The following is a 27,901-nucleotide window of genomic DNA, read 5'->3' as shown; positions in this document are numbered from 1 at the left end:
GGCCAGCACATTGTGACACTGAAACTCACAAGAGCTAAAAGCGGTTTGGACTAATGGCCTCAACAGGAGGGCCAGCAGTACCTGGTTTCTGGCTTCCTCATCACTTGCAGTCATTCCAACACTTGCACAACAGGAGCAAATCCAGTTTCTTCTGCCAGGCCAACGGTCACACTTCCATGTCTGGCAATGACTGCAAGGTACAAGGTAGGGGAGAATCTGAAGCAAGGTGCCTTCTCTTCCCAGAGCCATGTTGGTTGTTCCCAGTTTGGAAAAGAAACAGAGTCTAAGTACAGGGTCTTCAGGGGATGAGCTTCACTCAAAAAAGCTTCACTTTACAAAACCAGAGGATGACAAGTCAAAGTGCAGGAAAGGGTCCTTATTTCATCCCTTCCAATGGAGATAACAAACCATTACCGAAATATCTAGGAGATCACAACAGTGTCAAGTCCTTTGCCTTTTTAGCAAACCAGTATCATCACAGATCCTCCCTGCTACATACCAAGTCCCAGCTCCTGAAGTGCAGAATATATTTGGAAAGAAAACCTACATTTCTGGAAAGAAATGCCCCACTTTCAAACTCTTCTTCCTGACTAGTATCCACAGATGCCTTACAGAGGAGGCAGGATGGATACTCTCTGAGGGATCTACAGATTACAAGCCCACTTTATAAGCCTTTCTTCCTTTCTAAACCCAGTTCCTTGTCCTTAAGATAAGCTGGGATTCCTGTTCTCTAGTGTAAAGGAGAAGAGAGGCTATTACAAGTTGGCAACTCCGAACTTTGACTACTGTACAGGAGACCAAAAAAGAAGTCAAATTCAAGAGGCATTTCAGGTAGCACTGGGGCAAGTCAGAGAGATTGTTTCCACCGCTGAACAGATGGCACATGTCATGGTTATCACTGAAGCTTGGCTATACATCCTAAAGTGAAAAGCACAGACCGTAGTGTCTATGTCAGCCAGTGTCCTTCCCCATCCCCGTTTTGGTATTAATGCTTCATTCTCCCTTCTTCGGGTTACATTAAGTGCACAGAAATATATAGCAGCATTTGGACTGAAACCCTCACATACACCAGACAGCACATTCCAGGAGGTAAAACAACACATTATGGCCTATACCCTCAAGGTATCAAGTTTTCAGGATAAAGAGCAGTAGGAAGTGGAGAGCTGAGGGCAGAAAAGGGGAGGAGGAGCAACACAGGAACATGAGTTCTGTTTCCATGCCAGGAGAGGATCAAGGTGCCATTCCTGTGTTAGCACCAGGCTGTGACACGACCACAGACAAAGCAGATGGGCAGAGCAAAAGTGAAAAGCCAATCTCCCATCTCCCCATGGTGCTGGGGGCAGAGACAAAGTCCAGTGTGACACTGATCCTGGCAGAGCCTGAAAATGGGCATGATCTGCTTGGCCCTTTTCAGCTGGAATGAGTTTCTCTTCGGAGCCCGAGAGAAAATCAATTACTGATGGCTAATGAGTCTTGTTCACCAAGCTGATCGCAAATCACACTCATGGAAAGAGAACCTACAGATCTGCTCCAGGCTGAGGCCTTTCCACCACCTGCAGGATCACTGGGAGTTTGTCCTCTTCCTTCTCACACAGCAGCTTGCCATTAGAGGGGGAGGTGGTTCTAAACATGCCTTTCTATTGCTCTGGGGGGACTTTGCACAGGCAAGAGCTGTGAAAACGTTGCTTTCCAGCCCACAAAAGGAAGAGGTTGTGATCCTCTCTCAGCCCTAGGCCATCAGGGCTACAACACACGGGCCCACCGGCTCCAGGGTGGGGACACAGCGAACTCTCTGATCTGAGCTCCTCTGCTCCAGGCCGGCAGCGAGGCTGCTGCAGACAGTGCAGCTTGGTGTTCAAGTGTTGCACCAAAGACCTTCACAGTTACCCTGGAGGCAGTCACCCTTCAAACCCACGAGAGAAAAGGCTGGGCTTAGACAGGTCCCTTGTCTGGCATTCAGCTGGAAGCTGTGGCAATGGGTTTCTTCATATGTTGACTCATGATCTCCCTGGCACGAGACACTTGGATATGGTCATAACAGGAGTTACAAACAAGGACAGGGTCGTACAACTGCTGATCAGGGATGGGCAGCTTCTGATGGCAGCAGGTAGCACAGAACACATTCCCACAGTTCCTGTCAAGGAACAAGAAAACCAGTGAGAAGAGAGCTGGGACTACCACAGCAGAACTTTAGCAAGCACAAAGGGTCCAGGTCAGGGCAAAGCACCAGCCTGACTGAGAACTGTAAATGTGTTTCTTATACTATGGTCAGCCGTGCAAGCAAACTGCTAGTGCTGAAAGGGACTCATTGCTGTCCCAGAGAGGGATCAAAGGCCTTGGAAAAATAAAAACAAGAACAATGTAGAATGGAACTCTGCAGGGAACTTATGAGGCCTGGCATGTACTGGAAAGACCGAAAACCTTCTCCCAGAGCTGGAGGGAGCAGACCTGTCAAAGGGGCATTTTGTGACACCAGACTGAGGAAAGGAAGGACCCAGAGTGCTGACGTTTTTACCTGCAGTGGTGCCTCCGTTTGGCCAGCCAGAACTCACAGTCGCAGTTGAAGCAGTGTGAGGCCATGTGGTCTGGGACCCACCGTGTGACCTAGGGCAGACACCAGTCAGCTCCCATCTGTAATCCCCCAGTGACAGCTCTGGGCAGGCTGAGGGTCTTTGGGCCACACCTCATAGTGAGCCAACCCCACCTGAGCCAGCAGCAGAGGACATGTCAAGGACATGGGAGGCTGCTCACTGCCTCACTACCAGACCACTCTCTGCTGCTGTGCCCACCCAGGTCAGCTGCAAAAAACATTCCCTCCTACTACATCACAGCTCCATGAAGGGGCACACACCTCTGTCTCCTTCTTATCCACAGGTTCCCAGCTTGCTTCTGACAAACAGTCTTCACTGTGGTCAGAACAGAAATCCTCCGTGTCACTGCCATCTGATTCCTTCAGACACGTCTGCAAAACGAGACCAGGTCACCAATCCCCTCTGCTGCGGGCCGCACACTCCAGGGCACGTCCTTACTCTGTGCTGGGGAGGGGCACCCAGCTGGCTCCCAAGTCCCCAGACACAGGGCAAAGCATCCAAGAGCGTGTAGGAGTTTGGCCCTTAAAGCAGCAGAGATACCTCTGGGTGGATGAGGACATGGCCAGGACAGGGACACAACTGACAGAGGAAAAATCTTTCCCATTCCCTCCCAAAGGAACGGAGTGGGTTGGAGAGGGAGGTGTGCAGGGGCACAGGGACTTAAGTGTGGGGTGTGAGCAGCCTGTACTCACAAAGTCATCCTCGTAGTCCATGGGGGGCTCGGCTGGAGGGGCGCAGAAGTGGCGGATGTCCAGGCGCAGCTGCAGCTCCCGCACCTGCCGGCGCAGCTGCTCCACCTCCTGCTTGTAGCTGGCCTCGATCTGCCGCAGCCGGTGCTGGATCACGTCCGTGGGGAAGGGCAGCCCGTCATCATCCAGGTGGAGAGGAGGCACAGGAGAAGGACATTTTGGCAGCAGGTGCTTGGGACCAGAGGCTTGTTTCAGGTGGCAGGGCAGCCACAAACGGCTGGGCTTTCCAAAATGTGTGCTCACATGGCCAGTGCAAGCTGAGGGCTTCCCACCTTCCCTGCCAGACCATGGGCCACTGAGGCACAGGCCTGAGGCCCGCAGGGGTTTGCTGCTCAGCCTTTTGCTGCAGCAGGCATAGGACAGGAGGTGTTTGGGTGTGGGCTCCCCATTGGGGAGTGATGTCACCATGCCTTGAAAACTGTCCCAGTTGGACCCCAGAAAGGAGAACTCACTGCTTTGGCTCTGGGAAATGGGCTTGCGCCATTGCTCCAGCAGGAGCTTCCCTGGCCGGCCAGGATCCTCGAAGGGCATGCTCTGGCCAGCATCACCTCTGCCCTTGTCTGCATCTGGGGATGGGATACCCAGGGCAGGGCATGGGATGTCCTGAGAAGGGGTGCCTGGTGCGAGGGACTCCTGGCTAGGAATGTCTTGGTGGGTGGTGATTCTTTTGAGACAGCCTCCTCTGTTGGACACCATGCCAGCAGCCTTCAAAGGTTCCTGGGGACAGGTTTCCAAATGCTTTCCAGAACTGGTGGAAACCTTGTCACCGTCTTCCTGTCTGGAAGGATTTGAATCTGGACCTATGCCATCCAGTTCCTCCATGAGTGTTCCACTTCCTTTTTCCACCTCCACAGGGACACTGCTGGCTGGCACAGCAGCCTGGCTGTCCAGCTGCCTGCTCAACCCTTTGTGCTCAGCACAGCTGCTGCCTTGCAGGGTAGGGTTCTCCTCCTTCTCCTCCCTGGGCCGTGCCTCTCCTGTGGCCACTGCAGCACTTTCAGCCCCCTCAGTGCTGGCATGCCGGGCTTCCAAGCCCACTCGCACCTCCTGACAGTGGTTGTTCAGGTTGGGGTCACTGGATGTGCGGGTCAGAGGGCTACTGGAGTCACAGGCTGAGAGCAGGTCATCCACAGATCTTGTCTTTGGTAATCTAGAATAACAAAGCAAAGCAAATCTCACAATAAACCCCCCAAAACTTCCCTGTTTTCAGTCAAAATTGAGATGAGGGCAGGGAAATATATTCCCCATTACAGCTCCAGGGGTGGGTGGAGAGGGGCAGCGCAGCTGCAGGAGCTGAAATGCGCAACACCACAGCTGTGGCCTCCTGCCTTTGAAGTGCGGCCGGGACCTCAACTCCTCTGAGCGGCTGGGGCACTGCTAACAGAGCTCTTGCTCCCACAAGGAACTTGAGAACAACAACAGGGAAACTACAAGAAGCTACAAAAAGGGCAGAAAGACCTGTGGGTATGCAACACCCTGAGCCTGAAGCTCTAAGCTCTTACCTGTCCAAGCACCTGCCACTGAAGTCCTGACTCTGAGATCCAGGGGGCATGTAGATGTCCATGTCCTCCTGTCCCAGAGGATGTGGCGAGGAGGCCGGGAGGTACATGGCTGTCCAGAGGTGCAGGGCGCGCACGTGGCACACGGGATGCAGCACCTGCGACACCACCCGCGTCAGAGCCCAGCTGCCACAGAAATCCCTCCAGTCCCTCCCCGCTGTCCACCAGGGGAAAAGCCTGGAAAGCTGGACCAGGAGCTCCACTGACCTGCTCAGATCCGGGCATATAGAGCAGGTTGTGGAAGTTCTTGTTGCCAGCCCGCAGCAGGGACCACACGGAGCATGTGCGCTTGTAGATGTTGTGCATCTCGCGCTCGCAGGGGCTGTTGCCCAGGAAGGTCCCATAGAGGCAGGAATATGTGTGCTGCACCAGCTTCACCTGTGGCACGGAGGCAGAGCCTTGCTCAGAGCCATGGGGAAAAGGGAGCTCCTGCCTAGAGGGGACACGTCTTCCCCTCCTCAGGGAGGACTCATGCACTGCCTACCCAAGCTGTCATTGCTTCCACACTAGTCAGGTCAGGGATCACTTAAATAGAAGGGAAAGCAACACTCAACCGATACCAAACCCATCTCTCTAGAACCAAATGACTCTCTAGAACCCTCTCCAGCATTTTTTGGTAAGACAGAGATGAATTTTTTTACCCTATTTTATTTTTTACCAAATATTTCAGACCCATATAGCTCTGAGATATTCAAATTAAACCAGTGCTGCTGCTGACATCTGAATTCCCTGGGCTGGAAAGGGACTGGAGAAGGGATTCATGCAAACCCAGAGAACATAAACTCTCTACCACCCCTTCATGAGAGAACAGCTTTAGACTAAAAGAAAACAAATTTAGATGAGCTGTTGGAAATTGTTCCCTGTGAGTGTGGTGAGGCCCAGGACCAGGCTGCCCAGAGAAGCTGTGGCTGTCCCATCCCTGAACATGTCCAAGGCCAGGCTGGACAGAGCAATCTGGGGTAGTGGAATGTGTCCCTGCCAATGGCAGGGGATGGATGGAACAGGATGGGCTTTAAGTTCCCTTGCAACCCAAACCATTCTGGGATTCTGTGATCACATCACAATCTCCCAGGTTGTGCAAACCTCTTTTCTTTCAACTCCAGTACTGTAAAACATCATGGCCTTTCCTCTATCTCTGCTCACATGTCTGCATATGTATTCCTTACCAGAAAAGCTTCATTAAATTCGAAGAGGCAGGGAAATTGCTTCAGAAGCTGATGAACAGCATCCAGCCACTGGAGAAAAACTGGGCACTGCTCGTTCTGATCTTCCACCTTTTCCTGGTGTCCACAGCGATCCCCAAACTTGTGACCAAAATCCAGCCAGTCTGATTCAACGAGCACCTGGAAGCCCTGTGAGTAAAAGAAAAAACAACTGCAGAGACTTTGCTGAGGATACGTGGCAGGACAAAGCAAGCCCCATCCACCAGGAAAAGCTGAGAAGGAGGCTGCTGCAGTGCCTGATTTTGGAGCAAAGCTCACCAGGGTTGGAGGCTCCCGCAACACACTAACAGTTGGTATGTCTATGCTGTAATCAGCTCAGAGAATTCAGAGTAGGAAGCAGCTGAACTTTGAACACAAGATGGTATTTCCCACAGCAACTCCCCAGGCTGGGCAAAGAAGTGAGGAACAGTTCACCCAAGACAGGAAGAGAACAGGGAAAACTCAACACCCACCATAGCAGCTCAGAAACACCACTAAGCTTATTCCCAAATGCAATCCTGCTCCTTTCCACAGGATTCCAAGACAAAAGCTGCCTTTGAACAGGCATGAACTGCAGCAGAGCACAATCCTACCTCCATGGTCCTGTAGTAAGGGTCCAGCAGAATTTTTGCCAGCGCCACAATCTGTGGAGTCCTATCCCAGCCATCAGAGCAGTGAACCAGCACCGGACGCCCCTCTCTGTCCACAGCACTGGAGACCAGCACTGCTGCCTTTAGCATGACAGACAGGTGCTGCAGCCACTTGGTGCTCTCCAGGGCTGAAAGCCAGCTGCAAAGGGGAAAAAAGGCAAGAAAATAGTTGCTTAGCTCTCCACCAAAGAAAATAAAAATACATTTTAACATCAGTTTTCTTGGAGTCCTCAGTGAAAATTAGTCTTTTCTAAAACATGTCCCAGAGGAGCCAGGCAGCCTGGAAAGAAGGGCAAAGAATCCAACCCAAACTTTAATTTTTCTCAAATACAGCCGCATTTTAGAAACCGCCAGAGGACACACACAACCAAGTGACACTGAGACAGTGCCACAGTCCCTCCTGGATTAATGGATCAAAATTAGCAGCATTTAAGCACAGCGAGCATTTTACTCTCCCTCCATTTTCTCAGGTAGAAACCTGGCATAAAAAGAGGAAAAAGGAGTGAAACCCTCCCAGGTCACTGACAGATATGGCATCAAATTCAGCTAGAGAAGAGTCACTCACTTGCTGGGGTCTGGCACTTGACTGCAGACAGCACGCAGATACTGGAAGCTGTTCCGGATGGAGTGGATGTTGGCCATGCCCATGAACACGACTTCACAGTTAGGGTAATACTCTGATACAAGAGACAGGGACAGAGAGAGCTACAGCAGCTACAGAACATTCTGAGCTGTGAGGGACCCACAAGGGTCATCGAATCCAATTGTGCTCCTACTGCAGCAACTGGCTCCACGCTCCAGTGCAGCTGCCCCTCACACACCACTCCTGGTGTTCATGGTGTCACCAAGGTTGGGAAAAACCTCCAAGCTCACCAAGTCCAACCAGTTCCCAGCACTGCCAAGGCCACCACTGACCCATGTCCCCAAGTGCCACATCTACAGCGCTATAAAACCCCTCCAGAGATGGGGGACTCCACCACTGCCCCGGGCAGCTGTACCAGGGCCTGACAACCCTTTCATGAAGAAATTTTCCCCCATACCCAACCTAAACCTCCCCTGGCACAGCTTGAGGCCATTTCCACCTCATCCTGTGCCCTGTTCCCTCCGAACAGAGCCTGACCATCACCCAGCTGTCCCCTCCTGTCAGGGAGCTGTGCAGAGCCACAGCGTCCCCCCTGAGCCTCCTTTTCTTCAGGCTGAGCTCCCCTATCTCCCCCAGCCACTGCTGATTCTCCAGACCGTTCCTTAGTTCCATTCCCTCCTCATGGTCTTGCTTGTTGTAATGGGCACAAAACTGTCCCCAGGACTGGAGGTGCCTCAGCAGTGGCCAGATAAGGAGGACGGTCACTGCCCTGTGACAACACTATTGTTGGCACAGCTCAGGTGTCATTGACCTGTTGCTCACCTGGGCACACCTAAGCCCATGTTCAGCTGCTGCCAATCAGCACCCCCAGGTCCTTTTCCACTGGGCAGCTTTCCAGCCACTCTGCCCAGCCTGAAGTGTTCTAGTGGGGCTGTTGCAAGATGCAACAAATGCTGGGTCCAAATGCAGGACTCAGCACTAGGCCTTATTGAACCTCATCCAATTGGCCTTGGCCTGTTGATCCAGCCCATCCAGATCTTTGAGTGGGAACATGCTCCCAAAGACCAAGCACCAAAATGCTGCCCTGATGCCCAACTGTGCCCTAGGAGCCACTGCCAGGCCCAAGAGGAAGACGCTCTCGGATGTTCTTGGCCCTCGGTACCTTCGCATTCACAGCCGCCTCCCTTGGCCCTGTTGGCCACAGCTGCTGTGTAGGACCTGGCATCGAGGATCAGCAGCTTCTGGGGGGTTCCCACATTCTCCACGCCTGAACACGCTGTCAAGGACGAGTCTGCAGGGACACACAGGGACTCAGCTCCTGGCACCTCCCTCCCTGTCTCCCTCCACCCCAGTGCCACCGTGAGCGAGCCCAGAGAGCCACCCACACGCCGCAGTCACGGCACAAGGGGGCCCGGGTTCTGCCCCTGGACAGCGGGGCAAAGCCCTGCCCTGGGACAGCCCTGGAGCCCCTCTGTGGCGTCCCCCGTCCAGAAGGGCTGCTGGGAGCCATCTCACCGAAGTCGGCGTCGCAGGGCTCGCTGCTGTCGCTGCTCCCAGCGTGTGGCGCGGCGCCCGACGCCCTCGCTCCGGGGTTCAAGGCACAGGCTTTGGCAATGGATGTCACCAGGTATTCGTCGTCGGCGTTCCGCCAGCCCCACCAGCTGATCTCGGGCTGGCTGCAGCGTGAGATCACCGCCCCGTTGCGCACGTGTCTGCAGGGACACAGAGCCTCGCTGAGCCCCCGGAGCATGCGGCTGGCCCAGGACACATTCCATATGCACAGCCACACCTGAGCTACTCCTGGCTGCAGCTGCTCTGTCTGCTGCAGCAACTGCTCTATCTACAGCACTGACTCTCTCATCAAGCACTGAAAGAGGGCAGGGAATCTCAAATAACCATTTTTCATCACTGCAGCACTGACAGAGAGGCTAAACCAGCCTCATATTTTATTTACAATAAAATAGAGTAATTTAGGTTGGAAAAGACCTTCCAAAGCCCCAAGTCCAATCTCTGACTTCTATTTAGATGCATTAACATATCCTGTAACCTATAAATATATAATATTTAAAACAGACATTACTATATATAGGTAGGACAGTATTTATATATTAAACCAGAGAAAAGAACTTTAAATCATTATGGTCGCATTTTGGGAAAGTAATAGTTATTTCACAGAGTCATGGAAAGGTTTGGATTGGAAGGGATGTTGAAGACCATCTTGTTCGACTCCCCTGCCATGGTCAGGGACACCTTCCACTTGTTTTTAAAGCTGTTCTGTTCTCTCTTCTCTTTCTTTTTTTCCCTCCCTTGAATTACAGACCCATTCTTAAGCCATTTCACTTATCACCTGTAAGTTGGGAAGATGAGCTCACTTGGCATCAGACCAGGGAGTTTCTGGGTGGAGGCCCGAGCTGGTGTTTATCAACAATCCCTAAATGTGAACCCTACCCTGGCTGGGCTTACTGACACCTGGCAGGAAGCCTGAAGTAGGAATCAGTGCATTTCTCACATGAACACACTGATCAAATCATTCCCAATTGGTCTAGAAAGGGAAGGGACTGGGAAGTGACAAAGCTGCTGGTGACAGAGAATGATGCAGAGAGTGTGAAATTTAGCATTAATAAGTGAAAAGTATTTACAGATGATGAAAGCATAACCCCAGCTGTGACACAGAGCAGTTTGGTGCAGATCAGAAGCGAAATCCCAAACACTTTGAAGTCACTGGGGAGCTCTCAAAAGCCTCAGCTCAGTGCTCAAGAGAAGCACAAAGGTTCAGGATGTGCTAACAGTTATTGGGAAAGGAGTAAGATAAAATATTATGGCTTCACACCTTAACCATCCTAAAATGACACAAAAGTTCAAAAAAGTTGATGTTGCCATGATCAAACCCAGCTCCAGAGATGGATGGCACAGACACAAGCAAGCACTGGAATGGTCATGCCATGTTTCAGAAACACTAATATCTCTTGGACAACAAACAAAACCAAGAGTGGACTCACAGTCACAGTGCAATGTGGGACTAACTGGTTCCAACACCTGGTGGCAGGTTCACCAAGTGACCACGAGGCAGTCACTCGCTCTCCAAAATGGGTGTAGGAAATCAAAGATATCAGATGCTCCAAAGATGCACTAGGAAAGAGCACCTTCATCCCTCTCCTGTTTGTTATGTTTCTCTGAGGTGCTGCTCCTGCTGCCAGGTCCTTCTTGCAAATGGGAAAATGAACTGAACAGCCCTAAACCAGATCCACACACCAACCATGCTCAACCATCCCACCACCCCTCCTGCAGCATTTATCTGGAAACCAAAGAATCACAGAATGGTTTGTGATGGTTTTTTAAAGCCCATCCCATTCCACCCCCTCCATGGGCAGGGACACCTTCCACTGTCCTAGGATGCTCCAAGCCCCAGTGTCCAAACTGACTCTGGACACTTCCAGGGATCCAGGGGCAGCCACAGCTTCTCTGGGAACCCTTTGCCAGGGCCTGCCCACCCTCACAGGGAACAATTTTTTCCAAATATCCCACGTAACCCTGCCCTCTGTCAGTTTTCACAGCTTCCTTAATGACATCTCACAGATAATAACAACGAAGACTTTAAACTGTAGACGTCCAAAGAAGTAATGTTCATGTTTGGCCAAGTCAAAACACCGTGGGGACCCTTTACTTTAAGTGCTGCTCTGTTTTGCAAGGTGACTTGCAGAGCAGTCACTCCAAGGAGATCTATTCCTGCCTTCAGGATCATTCAAGGATGCATAACAGAGAGCAGCAAAGACTTTGTTTATAGTAGTAGACGAAACAGAGCCAAGGTGTGGACTTAAGCACCAGCCTGTGATCATCCAAGCCTGCTTGTGAGCCACCCACAGCTCCTGGCCTGTGCCAAGCAGCACTTTCCCAGACAGCACCTGAGCATGTTTTTGGGAAAGGCAGGTGCTGTGCCAGGGACTGCTCCCAGAAGGCAGCTTGGGGGGCAGGACAGGGTGCAAGGCACTGCAGCTGCTCTGGGCAAAGCTGAGGATGTTGCCAGGGTCGTGTTGAACTCACAAAACTCTTGGTAACACAAACCCCTGAGCACTGAACAACAGCTGGGGACATTCAAGGGACATGGTGACCTGCCAGTAAACGAGGAAATGTGGCAGCACCAGCCAGCGTGAAGCCACCAGCAAGCAGAAAGTACAACAGGTGCCAGCAGAGGAACCAAAACCACAGCTGAGCTTGCAAGAAGCTTCACAGGGCAGGGGAGCACCAGAGCCTGCTCTGTCTTCCCTGCACATCTCCCCAGCATGAACACAGGAACCATTTAGGGCCTTTTCTTACTTGGGAGTTTTGGGGAGGTTTTCCCCAAAGGATAAAGTTCCTTTCTTGAAACTGGAATGGCATAAAGTGCCAGAGTGTTTTAACTTACATGGAACAAATTATCCTTGAGGGATCCTCAGTTTATTTTTAATGACTCAAGACCCTTTCATTATCTAAAACTGCAATATGAAGTGCCTCTGTAGTTAATCAGTTGAGTTTTTCCTCAGAGATTTATTCTGAGCACAAGGCTAGAGCACATCTGATACTGTCAGCACATGCTATTTAACCCACAACAATCTAGACCTGATTAACACCTGGTTTAGTGGAAGGTAGCAGTGGGGTTAGAAGTAGACTATTCTCAAGGTCCCTTCCAACCCAAACCATTCCATGATTCTGTGATGTCCCAAATCTCTGTTACTTCCTGGACAAATAAAGGAGCTTGGCTTAAAGCACAAGAAAGAGCTTGAAGAGGGTTTACTGAGCTGAGATATGTGTGTGTGTAAGTGCTTCCATTCCTCAGATCGTTGGGATAAACTCCCGTCTCACTGTGGCAGGATGTGAGAGCCTGAGAACGAGGCTCAGCTGTGGGCTGCAGCAGTACCTGCTGTCCCCTGGCAGGGGATGCCAAGCGTTGCAAGGAGCATTCCTGCTGCCACAGGCTCAAGGTCTCCTCAAGGTGGCTGAGCAGACAGAGACAGAACTGCCACGCCATGCCCGTCTGCCTCACTACTCAGCTAAATAATTGATTGCAACCTTTGCCTTGTTTTAGAAGTGGATTGCGCCTAGAGGCTCCGGCATCTCTCCTGTGCATCTCTGTGGAGGACTGAGATGGAGACCTGAATTTCTGCTTTGCTTAATAGCTAAATTAAACTTTTTTAAAGAAATCTGATAATAGGGTACCTTTGGTGCCACACTTTACAACTCTGACTGTGACCCAGTGAGATCAGCCTTATCCAAAAGCTCTGAAGTCTATCAGAGTCTCTTGGGATGCAGGCAACCATCCATTCTCTCCTGAACTCTGGGTGAGGAGGAGGAGGAGCTGAGTGTCAGGCTTTTCATTTCCACACAGCACAAGGCACTGCAGAAGCAGCCAGGACCCTCAAGGACCCTCCTGCTCCAAAGACTTCAATCTTGAAGGCAAAGACTAAAAAAAGTGCATGAAAATCAGAGACACATGGGCAAGCACTTGCCCCATCTTGTAACATCACTTGTCAGCGTCTTCTAATCTGATCCCAGGCTGCAAAGGGCTGCACTCAGCTCGTAAATTACTGGGTACCATTACAGAGATATAAAGCAAGGAACAAAATAATTGGTGGAGCAGAAAAAAGACATAGCTTTGCCCTCGGGTGGGGAGGCACAGTGGGACAGGCTCCAGCACTAGGCCATTTTTAGCAAAAGGAATCACAAATACAATTAACTTCTTAGTTGAGGTGGCTACAAGGAGGGAAAGGCTCCATCTGATAAGCTGTGCTCATTCCCACTCTGCTGCAGAATTGAGTTCTAGAAGGAACACACAGTGTTTTGCCACATCCAACAGCAAGTCATGAAGTGTGAAGATGCAGAGTTAAGGTACCTGTGAATTCACTGGCTTTGCTTCCTGACTTTTCTATTTTCCAATACAACTCTGATTTTAAGGTTTTTTTTATATCTGGATTTGGTAACTGCTAACACAGAGTCTAAAGCTACAAACCATAATGTACATTTTGCAACAGCACAACTGCCTGGGTGCAGTTGTGCCCCTTTCCATCAGCCTCCTGTTGGTTTCAAATACATCAGTCTCCTGGGAGACAATTTAATGAGAAACCAGCCCTACCCTGCAGAGCCCCATTGGCTGCCTGGCCTCCTGCATCCACATCTAGATTATTCCTGGAAGGCTGGTCAGGGAATATTTCACAGAATTATAGACTATCCTAAACTTGAAGGGACCCTGAAGGATCATCCAGTCCAACTCCTGGCCCTGCACAGATGCTCCAGCAATCCCACCCTGAGCATCCCTGGGAGTGGTATCCAAACGATCCTGGAACTCTGGCAGCCTCGGGGCCGTGTCCATTCCCTGGGGAGCCTGGGCAGTGCCCAGCACCCTCTGGGGGAAGAACCTTTCCCTAAAATCCAACCTAAACCTCCCTGACACAGCTCCAGCCATTCCCTTGGGTCCCTCCCCTAGTCATCAAAGAGCAGAGACCAGAGTTGCCCCTCATGAGGAGCTGCAGATTTGGGCATTTCCAGGTCTGTCCAGGCCTGAGCACCCGGCTGAGCACAGGGCACCCAGCAGGCTCCTTTTGGCTCACATTTCTTTTCAAAGTAGCAGCCAGCCAAGAACCAATGTGTGGAAAGATTTTGAAACTTTGAGAGAACTTCAATTTGACCTCATCTTGCAACATCTCCCGTAGGAGGAAAGTCACCCACACCTTTAAAATCTAACCGAAAGCAGCAAAGGACAGTTCTAGAACACTGCTTCTCTCTTCTAGAAAACACTCTGCTGCAGACAGTGCTGGGAGAAGGAGCCCTGGGAGCACCACATTTGCAGGTGGGAGGCAAAAGGACAGACAACTCTCCTGCATCCCTGTCCCAAAGTTCCTGCAGGACTACAAGGACTGTTGTGGGTTTGGGGCAAGGAATTTGAGTTTACAGTTACCTGTACACCACCACAGGGATCCTCTTCCATGACCTGAAGGAAGCCACATTCTCCAACTCCTTGTCAGTGATCCAGACAGGGACCAGCAGCTTCTGGGGATAACTGGAACAAAGCCTGGAAAAGAGACAGCATGAAAGGCAAGATGAAAGACTTAGCAATCAAAAATCTGCACCAGAGCAGCTCACATTTCCCCAGACTCAACATGCAGGACGTTGGCTCTTTCTCCTCATATCTGTCTCAGAGCAGTCTCAAAAAGTGAGCGAAAATGTGCTATCAGGAATGAACTGAGAGAAGACAACCTCCTTTCCCCCTCAGGCCTCACCTCTGGGTTCATACTAGGTATCCTAGTACTTTCCAGGATGCCTTTGGAACAACCACTGGATTTAAGAATTCAGGAGGGTTTAGGGAAATGGTCAATAATTTACATAGAGTTTTTGTTTTCTTGTAGCAGGTACACAGAGCTTCTGGTAAAGAACGGCCTACCACGTTTTGCCCAGCAGAACAAGATACCACTGCTTGACACATTGTTCAGTGAAGAAGACACAAATCTGCCCAGAAATTTAGCAGTGGGGACTGGGGGTATGCAAATAAAGTGACAGGAGTGGGATCTAAAGCATATCTTGTTTGGTGGGTTGCCAGAAATCAAATTCTTATGGATATCTGAACAGGCACCAGCAGTGAGAGGAGAACTCTGAGAAAACAGAGCACTGCCAGAGGGTAGGGATGGATGGGATATTGGGAAAAAACTGTTCCCTAGGAGGGTAGGGAGGCCCTGGCATAGGGTGCCCAGAGAAGCCTGTGGCTGCCCCTGGATCCCTGACAGTGCCCAAGGCCAGGCTGGATGGAGCTGGGGGAAGCCTGGGATAGTGGAAGGTGTCCCTGCACATGGAGGGGGTGGAATGGGATGGGCTTTAAGGTCCCTTCCAGCCCAAACCACTTGGGGATTGTAGCACACACAAAATTCCAGGAGTGCAGGGGGGGCTTTCTGGCTCCTCCAGCTCCTCCCCCGCTCCTGCTGCTCCCAGCACAGGCTGAGGGCAGGCTCAGACACAGCAGTGCCTGGGAGCTGGACCAGCTGAGCCCCTGCAGTCCAGGCAGGCACAGGTGGGTATATGGCAGAGAACATCAAAGAGCAGCTCTGGCTCAAAGCTACCCCACATCATTTAGAAGGAATGTTTCAGGGCAGATGGGGAGCAAAGTGAGGGGTGTGAAAGGATCCAGCCAGTAAGCTCCAAAGGGTGTTCCTGAGCCCAGGCTATTCCAACTCATGGCAACAGGCACAATTCAGTATTAGTTCATGGTGCTAGTTAAGAACTGCCTGCCACATTGGAAAATGGCACTGCAGTGTCTAGACAGCTCCTCCGAGAGCCCCAGGCAGAAAGCAAGGGTGGCTAAGGGATAAAAACAACTGGGTGAGGATGAGGAATTCAGGAAGCAAAATTAAAGCTGTCAGTTAAGAAGGTGAAGACCAGGTTGGCTGTGGCAGGATGTCTGGGCTTGGACATCTCTGAAATGCCTCAGATTCCATAAGTAAAGGTGGTCAGGAAATTAGAGAAGCAGTGAAGCGTGACTGAGGACCAGGAATGTGGGAGAGGGTTAGCACTTGTTCAGGTCTGGAGGAACTTCTGGAATAGCTGAGTCTATACATGAACAGGCTTCACTGAAGTGCAAACAGTTCCCTGGCACCTCAGATGAAACATGAGTGATGTCTTAAAAGTACAGACTGGGGAGAGGCAGTCCAAGAGAGGCTCAGGAATTTATCTTCTGAGAGTTAAATCACTAAAACTGCAGCCTTAAGAAAACAGTAAGATAGAAATCAGTAATTTTCAGGTAGCAAACAGCACATCTTTAAGAAGTGAAGCCAAACTCAAGCAGGGTGCATAGAAACAGGCACTAAGGTCAAGACAAAGAAACATGTCTTTCTAGGCTAGAATTCCAGAATAAAACCCCAGAGGAAGTGAAAAACCAGGTTAAGTAACTCTGTAGGCTTAATAGTATCTTATAAACTGATACAAGGAAGAATATCTGTGGCACCCTGAATTTCAGAGTACAAGCTTTGTAGGAAGGCCAAAATAGGCTGAGCTTGTGAACAAAGTGTGGGCAGGATAAAAGTGTGATGCTCAGAGTGACCAGCATCTACCAGAATGTCCATGGATCAAATCCAAAGCCTAAAGAGAAACGGGACAGCACTGAAGCAACACTACCAGCCCCTGGAGTGACAGGAATGACATCCACAGAGGCTGGAAGAGAAGCAGAAAGGCTTTGAGAGCAGAAATTCCCATGGGAGACTTCTGTTGCTTCCACATAGAACACACAAGTGTCTGAACCAAAAGTGACATTTTCAGACATACCCAGGTGTTTCTTGGTGCTGCCAGCAAAATTATACAGAAGTTTCTGACCCTTCCTTTGGACCTAAGCTGCTCCAAAGTAGAATAGCTGAAAAATCCCTTTGTTACAGCATTCATCACTCAGTAGATTCAATAATGTTGAGGGCATAAGGCTTCCACAACAGCAATAACAACAACACAAAAGGCAAGTTCAGTGCCCTTGGGTTTTGAGTAAACATGGCTGTTGGGAGGGAAGTCAGCCCTTGCGTGAGAGCTACCTGAAATATCAATGAATGAGCAAATAGGGCAGATTTTGATCTTCAGAAGGGTTTTTTTTGAGATTTTTTTTGTGTGCCTGTGCTTTTTAACAGGTGTGTCCCCATAGTGCTGAAGGATGCTCCTCTTAGGAAACAGCTGCTCTTGAGAAGATAAGAAATAGTTCAGTACCTCAACGATCATTTTTCACCACAAGAGGAGTCCTGAAGGAAACCACCTGCAGTGGGGTGGCCTGGAAAGCCCTTGGGGCCAAGCTGAGCCAGACCACCAAGTGAAACAGCCTTGAATCATGAGGTTTGCTGGCAGGAGAGGGTGGCTGGAACAACACAGACACAGGAATAAGCACCTGTGAACAAGGATCGATGGAGAACCTTCTTACCACAGAGGTAACAATGAGGGAGAAGAATTATGAACACCCTCATTTGGAAGGGATACACGAGGATCAAGTCCAGCTCCTGGCCCTGCACAGGACACCCCAACAATCCCATCCCACCCCATCCCTAAGAGCCTTGTCCAAGCTCTTGCTTCACAGAAGGCAAACACGTGTACCACTAACAGTCCTCATAGACTTACTGTCCACATGTTCCAGTGGCAAATCCAAGCAGGGACAGTAATTATCACTTTCCAACGGTATAGACAGTACTAAAATTTTTAGAGAAGTGTAAAAACGACAAAATTTTAATTAATAGCAGTCTCAGAAACCAGCAAGAAACACCATCTGGCTAAATCAGCAATAAAACCTGAAAACGAGCATCAACATTGGAGGAAAAGTTGGGGTTTTCTTCTTCCTTTTTTTGAAGGAACTACACATGTACCAAACACACCAGTACTAAGGCTGATATGAAACAACTACCCCAGAGAGTCTGTGTGGACCAAATGGGCAATACTGGAGTGATCCCATTTCCCTGGGTATAAGATCCCTGAAGAAGTGAGAGCCAGGGAGAGACCGTGTAATAATTTTATTATCACTGTATACTTTTATCAAGACTGAAGGAGTGGTTATTATAAGCTTGTATTTCTCTCATTTTACGATGGCTGTCGCCAGGAAGGAGATAATAATTCCCAGATAAGGACATCTCAGAACAGACTTGAAAGACAAGGAACAAAGACATTACCTTAGAGTATCCTGTCTTTAACAGCACTGTTTTGCCAATGCAGGGAAATAAAAGATAGAAGGACTATAAACAGTTAAAAAGTAACCTGATCCCTGTGAATAGAGGCAGGTGGTTATGATCAAAAGCCAAGGCAGCATTTAAAGCCACACTCCCCCAGCAGCAAGAGAGAACTGGTTGGAGTTGCACAAGGCAATTACACCACCCCTGAGATCCCAGGATGTCTGCAGGAAGCTGGGACTTGTGAGGATCCCCAGGGAGAAACTCAGCAGGTGGAGGGAAGCAAAGCCAGGCCCACGCCCAGCTTGCTGAGGTTTGTTTTAAGTCCTTTCTTCCCTGGTTTGGTTGGAAATCAAACACCTGTCTTCAGAGAAAGTGGCTAATGGCTGTGGATTACTGCCCAGGAAACAAAGCACAGATGGTCAATGGAAGTTGAACTTCCCGAAATAGAGAGAAGCACACCTTTCAAGATCCAGCAGGGAAGAAGGCCTGACACACAGAGACTCTACCTAAGGCAGGAACCCACACACTGTGCACTCCAAAACTGAGCAGTTGAGGACAACTTTTATTTGGCACCCTTGGAGAAACTGTGTAAATGCCAGCAAAGTCATGTGAACAGTCCCAAAGCAATGATGTAGTCAGTAGGGCAGAGGTAAAATGGAAATCACCCTACAAATTTAGTGCCTGTGGCCTGGATTCTTCAGGAAAAGAGAACAGGCAGCAAGCTCCAAAACTGGGATTTCCCCAGTCCAGTGTGTCTGAGTCTTCTCATAGTCTCCACAGGAAACCAGTAACCCGGAACTGTCCAATCCATAGGATGCCTGGACTGGCTGGGGCAGAGAGGAAAAGCTGAGAGATACAAGTCGTTTCAAGAACAGAATTATAGGGAATGCACAAATGAGTACATCCATCAAAGTCTGAAATCCCATTGGCTTAATGCCACCTGCTGCAAACACTGCAGCTGCTCTTCTCCAAGAGTCCTGTGCTCCTGCAGGAATAGAAGGCTGGAAGCACTGACTGGTGACAAAAGGCCTCTTCCACTGTGAGAGTGGGACAACCTTGTAGAGAGGTCCACCCCAATGCCCACAGGGACCACCTCCAACACCGGCTCTCCTGAAATGTGACACCACAGTGATGGAGAACCCCCCTGCTGGGGACGTGCCCAGCACACCACCACGTTCCTAGGGAATGCTCTTTGCCCTTCCACACTGTGAACCTCCCAAGCTGCACTTTGGGGCCACCACCTCCTGTGCCATGTGCCACTGCCAGGAGTTCTACTCCACGCCCTTTGTGAATGCCCTGCCAGCAGCTGGAGGCAGATCACCCTTCAGCTTCTCCTACTTAGACTGAATGAGCTTCGCTCTTTGCCAGTCTCCTGAGCCTCCCAACAGCTCTCCACTGGCTCACCCTAGCTCCTCGCGGAGCTGAACAGCTGCCTGAGTATGAAAGCTATGGCTGTTATGTCAAACTGAGCATTCCAGAGAGAAGGACTGACCAGAAAGACAAACCCACAATGGATGGGCCTTCAGACTCCCAGATGTCCTCCATGAGGAATTAGAGCCACCACATTATAAACTACCCGAGTCAACATTTACAGTTCCTGCTAGCTCTGATGTTTGGGCTGTTTTCCGTCTCCAATTCCATGATGTGAAAGGCAGAAAGAAAAGGGACCTGGCTCATACTCTGATCTGCCTGGGGGCTGTCAAGGCCAGGAAGGAGGATTAGCTGAAGTCTGACTCACCCACTGCTCTGCATGGGGATTACCAAGGGAAAAGTAAGGCAAGAGGAGAGTGGAGAGAGCCTGGTGATGAAACACTCACTTGTAGTAGTTGTTGATGTCAGAGACGCGCCAGGCGTTCTGCAGGTCAAAGCCCATCCTCACCAGCTCCATCTCGAACCGGAACCTCACGTGATCCCCTGAAGAACAGAGCGCAGGCAGTTACTGACAGCATTGATGGAATCCAAATGTATCCATGGAACTCCACAACTGCCACAGGCTGGAGAGAGTCACAAAACCACTGAAAGCTTTGGGTCAGAAGGGATCTGAAGCTCATCCCATTCCACTCCATGCCCCTTCCACTATCCCAGGGTGCTCCGAGCCCCGTCCAGCCTGGCCTTGGGCACTTCCAGGGATCCAGGGGCACTCACAACATCGCTGGGCATCCTTTTCCAGGGCTTCTCCATCCCCTGATTAAAGAATTCATCTTAACATCCCATCTAACCCTGTGCTCTGTCACTTTAGCACTGTTCCCCCATGTCCTGTCACTATCCACCTGTATAGAAAGTCTCTCCCTCTTTTTTATAAGCTCCTTTAGGCCCTGGAAGGGGCTCTGAAGTCTCCCTGGAGCCTTCCCTTCTCCAGGGGAACACCCCAAGCTCTCTCAGCCTGGCTCTAGAGCAGAGTGGCTCCAGCCCTGGGAGCCTCTTTTTGGCAAGGAGAAACTCCAGGGCAATTGGATGGCAGCAGGGATTGTGCTTCAGAAGCCAGAAAGACTTGTCCCTCACAGGGGTTCCCCTGCTTGTTTTGTCAAGTGAGATCTCATCTCTGGGCACAGAAATAGCCTCTCCATATCAAGGAGGTGTGGGGGGGTTAATTTAATCCACTTCTGCCCATCTGGCAGAGACAGCTTCCAAAGTGGATGTCAGGAACTGTATGGCAAGGAGCACTGAGCACCTACCCCAGGCAGTTCCTTCCTCCAGACTGCTCTCAGACGCTGACTCAGGGTTTCCTCTTTCATGTTTTAGCCTTGCCTCACAAATTCTGGATGCCTTTGTCGCTCCAGTGTTAAACTGCAAAGCTCTTTGCCTCAGCCATATCCTGCAGCATCAACTTGCACAGGTGAGTTTATTTATACTAAACACTTTCTCTAAAGGAAACACAGCAAATATCTCTGATTGCTGGGGTTTGGGGCATGGTAAGGACACAGAGCTTACCTTTCCCCTATCAGCTTCTCTTGGAATTGCTGTACTATTTAGAACCCCACCCCTCCATCTAGCCTGTCTTTGGACATTCCATTCAGGCTACTGCTGCTCTTCTCTAGGATCAGCTTATTTTTCAGTCTAAAGCTAGGTTTCTCACTCATTTTAATTCAGTTTTTAAATAGCTTCATCATTGAAAAGACAAAGCAACTGCAAGCAACTTTGTGTTCCCAGGGAAGGGAAACTCCCAGTCCACACGAGGGCACCAGCACAACTCTGGTTTTCTCTTCATGGACTCAAAGACTTGATTTCTGCTTTCATGAGGATGAGCCAGAGCTCTCCACAGGCCTCATCCTGGCAATGTCACAGCATTTTTGGGTGTTGGAGAGGAGACGCAGATGGGCTCAAATTAATTAGGCTGCCTCAAAACTGATCCTGTTTGCCTCTCCAGAACAGGACTGCCTGAGGTGTCTATCACTGTGATGAGAGAACTTAAGTATGGGATGTTTTCTCACAAGGAGAAAGGGAAAAGCTGCTTCTGTGTTGCTGGGTTTTTTGTTGTTTGTAACTAATTCCTTTCACTGTGCTTCTTATCCAGCAGCATTTGACCATCAGCTGGATCTCTACACCAGGCACAGGATGACCCAGCAAGGCGAATTTGAAAGCAGACAGGGTTTATGAACAAGACCTCAATTGCAGTGCAGTGCTGCTGGCCAGAGCAGCAGGAATGGCCTGGCCAGGAGCTCACCTGGACGACAGAGATGTGCGTGTTGATCCTCCTCATCTACACACACCCCCAAGCACCAGGCGTGGTAAGCGAACGCAAAGAGGTCCTCAGGTTTGGCAGGGCGGGCGATGGCTCGAGTCAGTCTCTTCAGCCACTCCTGGCACTGCTTGAAGGTGGAGAAATGGCACCTACAAACCCAAAGGCAAATGAATCACCCTCAGCGGGGATATTCACCCAGCCAGGACTGAGCCAGGAAAAGAACACAGCCCTAAGCCTTAGAATCCTGACCATGGACAGCAATTCCAACCGCAGCACAGAGGGAGCCACCAGAGCTGGTCCCAGCCTGCAGCAGCTGCAACACAGCAATAAACCAGATACCTGATCACTTTGGAGTCCTTGCAGATGATGTGAAGCTGGAACATATCCCGACACTCCACGCTTTCCATCATCCTCAAAGGCACCTGCGAGGGACGGACAAATGTAGGGCATGACAAGTCACACCACAGGCCAGAGCAGCCCCAGCAGCTGTGCCCGCAGGCTCCTCATGCTCCAGCACAGCTCCACCACTCTCAAGTTGCTTCTGTGAACTACAGTCCCACTCCCAAAGTTATGGAGCTCCATGAGTCAGCATAGAGCTCTTACATGATTATTATTCTGATTTCTGTTCTCTCCCTTGGTAATCTCCCACCTGGGGCCAGTTCCTGACTCAGTCACATCCAGTCAAGCACAGGTAATTGAGCCAAACAGCTGCAGTAAGAGACAGCAGGTCAAGGCAGTGAGAGAAAGCCCACTGCCTGACTCTGTGTTGGTGAGAAGTCTAATTAAAACTGGCCTGCAAGAGACCCCAACAGCCTTAAAACAACCAAAGTTATTGCTTGAATTTAAAGAAAACTGCAAAGGAAAGACCTAATTACTATCCAAAGGAAAGCCCCATCCTCACACTTAAATACAGCAGCAAAACAGCAACTGCATGCCTAGGCCTGGCATCCTTCAAAAGGCATCTTCGGGTGCCACAGCACCCAGGAATGGGGAATTCCCACCCCTCCCTGCTCTGAAACCCTGGGAGAGGTGATGGTGCAGGCAGAGCCAGACTCACATTGATCACAGAGTCCTTGAATTTGATATGCAGGCGGTAGTTGGAGATGGCGATCACAGCGTCATTGGCATGTCCCAGGTACTCCACCCCCTCACCCTGCAACACAGTGAATGGCACCTGGAAGGGAGACAGCACAAGGTCAGGTCACACAGGTACTGTGTGCACTGGAATTCCCAGAGCCACTCTTCCCTTTGCCTCCGCAGTGCATCTCCCAAGGAGCCATTCCTAGCAAGGGGCTCCCCATGCCCTGACAGCAGCATGGACAGCACTGGCACCACTGCCCAGCCCTGCACATGGAGCTCCCCCCAAAGACACCTCTGGAGCTTGTGAGCACCTCCTGAAGGATCACTTGTGTGCCAGAGTCAGGGGTGGTCTGGGGACAGAGGGACTGAGAGGCTCTGCTATTCGGAGAGTGGAAACCAGCCCTGGCACAAGAGGCATGGAAAGGGACACGACTGCAGGACAGCTCAGAGAGATGAGGGGAGTGTTCTACATAGCTCCTGAAAGAGCCCAGCACCACGTGGAAGCACTGGAAGTGGCTGCCCAGGGAGGTGGTGATGTCACCATCCCTGGAGAGGTCCAAGGAACAACTGGATGTGGAACTCAGTGCTCTGGGCTGGGCGACAACGTGGGGATCAGCCACAGGTTGTACTTGATGGTCTTGGGGATCTTTTCCAACCTCAGTGATTCTGGGATTCTGTGACTGATCAGAAGCCTCTGTCCCAGGGCAGTGTTACCTATGTGATCCTGCTGTGCCATTTAAACATGGGAGGCCCTCAGCAGCACCATCCAGGTGAGCAAACGAACTGAAGTTGTACCCAGTTTCTGCTAACAAGGCTCTCAGGGATTCTCTGTATATAGTTATTTATATGACTGAGGAAGCTTGTCCTGATTAAACTGCAGGAAGGCTTCATTAAAATTACCTGTATTCCATTTTTTAAAACATCTCCACAATCAAGTGTCTGTTTTTCCCCATCAGTCTGGGGAAATAACTGCCATAGTTATTTTTAAAACACGGGATCCTGGCAGACAGTCAAGTTTGACTTTTCTTAGATTTAAAAAAAAGAAGACAGAACAGCCTAAAATTCAGCAGGCCCCTTTGTCCTTAGCTAATCAGGCTCCTCCTGTTACCTGAATGCCACATACACCAGGTGATGTCAGTAACCAATTATGCAAAAAATGTCAGGACTATTTATCATCTTGGCCAGACCTGAAGCCTGACAGAGAGGGCAGCCAATGACACAATTTATAACACTGAAATAGTAGAAGTCAGACTACCTTTTCTTTATTATACCCAAGCCATAGAAACAACTTTGAAAAAACCTGAATTTCCTGGATTTCAGACTTCAAGTGACAACTGTACTAGCAACTTCTCCTTTCTTTGTACAAAAATAACCACCTTAGCCTGGCATCTGTCCAAATGCTCTTGAAAAATACTAATAATTTGCCGAAGAGAATACCATCTCTTTATTTCTGCAGTTGCTTTCTGCACACTTGACAGAGCTGTTTTTATCTGGCATGTGTCTCTCCTGCTTACACGACTCTTTCACACAGCAACAGAAAGGAGACAGAACAGAAAGGACCTAGTAAGGCTGCAAGAACCAGTGGAGGGAAATCCTGCAATAAAACCAGCAGGTGCCCCAATACAGCTTGTTATCAACTGATGGCATCCTTCTAGAGTCACAGGATCCTGGAATGGTTTGGGATGGGAGTGACATCCCAACCCAAGCTCATCCAGTTCCACGCCCTGCCATGGGCAGAGACACCTTCCACAAGGCCAGGTTCCAAGCCCCATCCAAGCTGTCCTTGAACATTCCACTTCACAATAAATTAACAATTTACTGAAGGCAAATTACCCTTGGAAGGGTTGAACTTTACTTCTCCACACAGCAAACTAAGGTTGCTAGAGTTTGCTCCAGAAGTCTCAGCTCAGAGTCTTCAGCAGCTTCACCCCCCAGAGCCACAGCTCTGCAGCCCTGATCCTGCACAACTCCCCAGCCCGTGGCTGTTCCTTCAAGCCAATAGCCTTCAGTCCTTGCTTTTCCCAGCACTGTTTACCAAGGCAGTGACAGTCTCAGAACAGACTCAAACACTGCAGCAGCAAGAAAAAGGTGAGTTTGGCGACAGCCCCAGAAGAAGGATGATGAGCACTGGATGATGTTAAAGGAAACCAATTCCCAGGAGGGAATACTGCCCTTGCTGCACATCAGCAACAGCACCTGGGGCTCTTCCCAGGGCTTTTTGCAGCAAGAGGCTCGCACCATATGGAGGTTCCTTCTTCCAGCCAGCATGCATCAGGAAAACACCAGGAGCAAGGTGCTTGAGGGGAGAGCAGGCAGTACAGCTGCATGCTGTGGCTGCACAGAGCATGGCCCCCATGTTGCTCCTGTCCCAGGAATCTCCCTGGATGCAGACTGCAGGACTGGGCAGGCAGCAGCACATTCCCACAGGGAACGCCCAGGCTGGCTGTGCACTGCAGCATCTCCAGCCACACTCCCAGCGGCTGGTGATGCTGGACACATCCTGCCAGGACTGGGCAGGCAGGGACAGGGCCCTGGGAATAGGCAGCCTGGCCCCCATGAACAGGGACCTGCTGCTCCAAATGTGCCCCCGGCACCGGCCTGTCCATGGCCTCCAGGATGTACTGGGCTAGAGAGCTGCTCTGCAGAGCCCAGCCTGCCACATTCCACTGCTGTTCGGGTGTTTTCACTTCCTTACCTGCAGTGACTCCTCCTCCTTTATGAGCTCCTTCGGGGGGAACAAGTCCTTGGCCTGGATGTACTCCAAACTGGGAGGGCCTTCCTCACCCTGCATTGCAAACAGAGCACACAGTCAGACAGCCTCGGCCAGCACGCACGGTGAAAGCCAAAACTTGAAGCTGCTGGATATTCTTGACACTCCAGGAGCTTGGGGCCTGTGCATGGAAATGCCTGTTCTGCCTCCAGACCCCAGCAGTGCCTCTGGCTGTTGCAGAGTGCCCACAGTACAGCAAAACGCTGAAGCCTCCAAGTCCCGCCTCTTCCAGCTGAATGGTGTTTGGAAAGCCAAGCAGACACACCTTGGCCACGGGGGACAGATGTGACAGTAACTTGTTATGTCAGCTGTACCCATTACCTGCTCCATGGCACCAGAGCAGACATACCATGACACAGAGGGTTTCCATCTACAGTCTAGTGTCAGCCTACTCTTCCTCCTCTTAAGGACTGCTTTGTTGTTTTCACTCTCACACCAAAGAAATCTGGGAAGAGCCTGAATCTTCTGGAGGAGAAGATACAACTGTACCCCAGTGCACATAATTCACAAGAGACACTACTCACTGGTGCCAGCGCCGAGCCCAGGACAGCTGGGCATGTTCAGCCTGCTCAGATGGACACCCCAGAAAACCCACAGAGGCCTCAGGATGCTCTGAGAGGTCACAGAGAACCTTCACATGCCATCCTTCACAAGTGGAGTGTATGTCTCAGTTTGGAACATGAGAATCTCCATTCACTCATACAATCATAGTATCCTGAGCTGAAATGGATAAGGATCATCAAGTCCCACTCCTGGCCCTGCACAGGACACCCCAAATCCTACCATGTGTCTCAGAGCATCGTCCCAATGCTCCTTGAGCTCTGGCATGAACTCTTGCTGCCAATTTTCACCAGCCCTCACCTAGGCCCTGTCACATCACTGAATTGCTGCCCAAAGGAGTGGCACCTGGACATTCAGTTGCAGATGCTCACTGCTCTGGGAGCACTGGGACTCACTGGAGTCCAGGATGGTGGCAATTCCACAAGTATTTGGTGTGGCAGTGTTTTCTTCAGAAGAATGCTTGCTCTCTAACTCTAGCTCTAGGCTCTAGCATTTACCAGGAAACACTGTGTTCTGTAAGCATTGAGTAATATTTTTAAATGACATATCTTTCTGGATATGTCACCCAAGCCAGAATTCCAATTTCAACCTGAAGAAAGGAGATCCCAATCCTTCTGGCTCATGAATATTTAAAAATATGCTAAATCCTCTTGTGCTGCTGACAGGGGCTGAAGCCTCAGCATCTACAGGAGCAGCCTGGCCTGAGGTGTTCCCTGGACCTCAGACAAGGGCAGCCAGACCTCTCACACCCCACATCCAAGGAACCTGCACGCATGTAACATGCTGTTAGAGCCTTCATAAAACTCAGCATCAGCCCCAGCTGGAGGCAAAGGCACTGCCCCTATCACCATGCTGTGAGGGTCACAGGGCACCACACCAGCTCCAGCAGCAGTCGATGCTCACTGGAGACCACAGGAGGCTCAGGACCCCTCCTGCCAGTGGCTCACTCCAAGGCTGAAGCACCAGCCCAGGAGAGCACAAAGAGAAGGTGTGTATTCATGTGCCAGTGTGGCAGCCAGGAAGAAGAGATCCTCTCCCATCATCACTTTGCAGTTCACAGAGAAATCCCAGAGAGCAGCAAGAACTGGAACAGGGCAGTGTGAAGCTCTTCATCTGCCTGGGTGTCCTTGAGTTCCTCCTCACCTGCAGCACACGGCAGGCAGAGGCTGAGCATCCTTTCCTGCCACAGCCCCATCCTGGTTAGCGGCAGGGCGGGGGTCAGCACCTTGCTCTCTCCACAAGCCTCCTGAAGCCCTTGGAGCCCATCTGGCCAAGAGTGCCCTGGGGGGGTTGAGGGTGGGTCTGCAGGAAGGGTCAGAGCAGGAAACCCCCTCTCGCTGAAGGTGTAAATGGCGCCGAGCACAGGAGCCCCTCTGAGCTGAGCACAACACAGCACAGCACAGCACAGGAGGGGTCCTGCACAGCCGCAGCCAGGGAGGGGGTGCGGGGCTCCCCGGCGGTCGCCTGCTCTCGCAAGGTAATTCCCCAGCTCCAGGCAGGGCACAGAGCGTGCGGAGCCCAGCACAGTGACCAGGGCCTGCGGGGCTCAGCCCGCGGCGCCGGGCACTGCTGCGCCCTTGGGTCCGGCCAGGCCAGCAGGGACAAGCACGGTGTCCTCTGGCGGCATGTGGGAGCGAGGAGAGGGGGATCCTCCTTTTCCCCGGGCAAATCCGGAGGATGCCTGCACCGGCATGTGAGCTGGAGAGCGCAGCTGGTTTACGGCCCCGTTTCCATGGAGGAGAGAAGGGGAATAAAAAGCAGCACTTACAAAGCAGTTGAGCATGGAGCAGGAGACGCGGCCTGGCAGACTCATGTTCATTTCCCGAGG

At 50.8% G+C, this 27,901-nt stretch overlaps 1 protein-coding gene across 1 annotated transcript; it reads right to left on the bottom strand.

Moving 5' to 3' along the window:
• On the bottom strand, positions 1 to 27,901 carry MTMR4 (myotubularin related protein 4). The gene is made up of 18 exons (XM_062506826.1): positions 27,842 to 27,901; positions 25,438 to 25,527; positions 22,720 to 22,836; positions 22,002 to 22,084; positions 21,645 to 21,811; positions 19,798 to 19,894; positions 14,263 to 14,376; positions 8,850 to 9,046; positions 8,497 to 8,625; positions 7,317 to 7,428; positions 6,695 to 6,890; positions 6,066 to 6,251; positions 5,107 to 5,277; positions 4,843 to 4,997; positions 3,284 to 4,490; positions 2,852 to 2,962; positions 2,516 to 2,604; positions 1 to 2,134 (listed from the first exon to the last, which is right to left on the bottom strand). The coding sequence occupies exons 1-18, from the start codon at positions 27,890 to 27,892 to the stop codon at positions 1,957 to 1,959; spliced, it is 3,450 nt and encodes a 1,149-aa protein (XP_062362810.1). The 5' UTR covers positions 27,893 to 27,901; the 3' UTR covers positions 1 to 1,956.

The sequence above is a fragment of the Cinclus cinclus genome, chromosome 22 (assembly GCF_963662255.1).
Source record: "Cinclus cinclus chromosome 22, bCinCin1.1, whole genome shotgun sequence".
NCBI lineage: Eukaryota > Metazoa > Chordata > Aves > Passeriformes > Cinclidae > Cinclus > Cinclus cinclus.
The sequence above is the reverse complement of the archived record's forward strand: the minus strand, read 5'-3'. Positions and strand labels throughout refer to the sequence as shown.

What these genes read in the sequence shown, in the direction of transcription:
- MTMR4 (XM_062506826.1), bottom strand. Translation starts at nt 27,892, where the DNA reads ATGAACATGAGTCTGCCAGGCCGCGTCTCCTGCTCCATGCTCAACTGC. An exon ending in GCTCCATGCTCAACTGCTTT is followed by an intron (nt 25,528 to 27,841) that starts GTAAGTGCTGCT and finishes TTTGCAATGCAG; the next exon opens with GGTGAGGAAGGCCCTCCCAG. An exon ending in ATCCCTGTGGTGGTGTACAG is followed by an intron (nt 9,047 to 14,262) that starts GTAACTGTAAAC and finishes GTGTCCCTGCAG; the next exon opens with ACACGTGCGCAACGGGGCGG.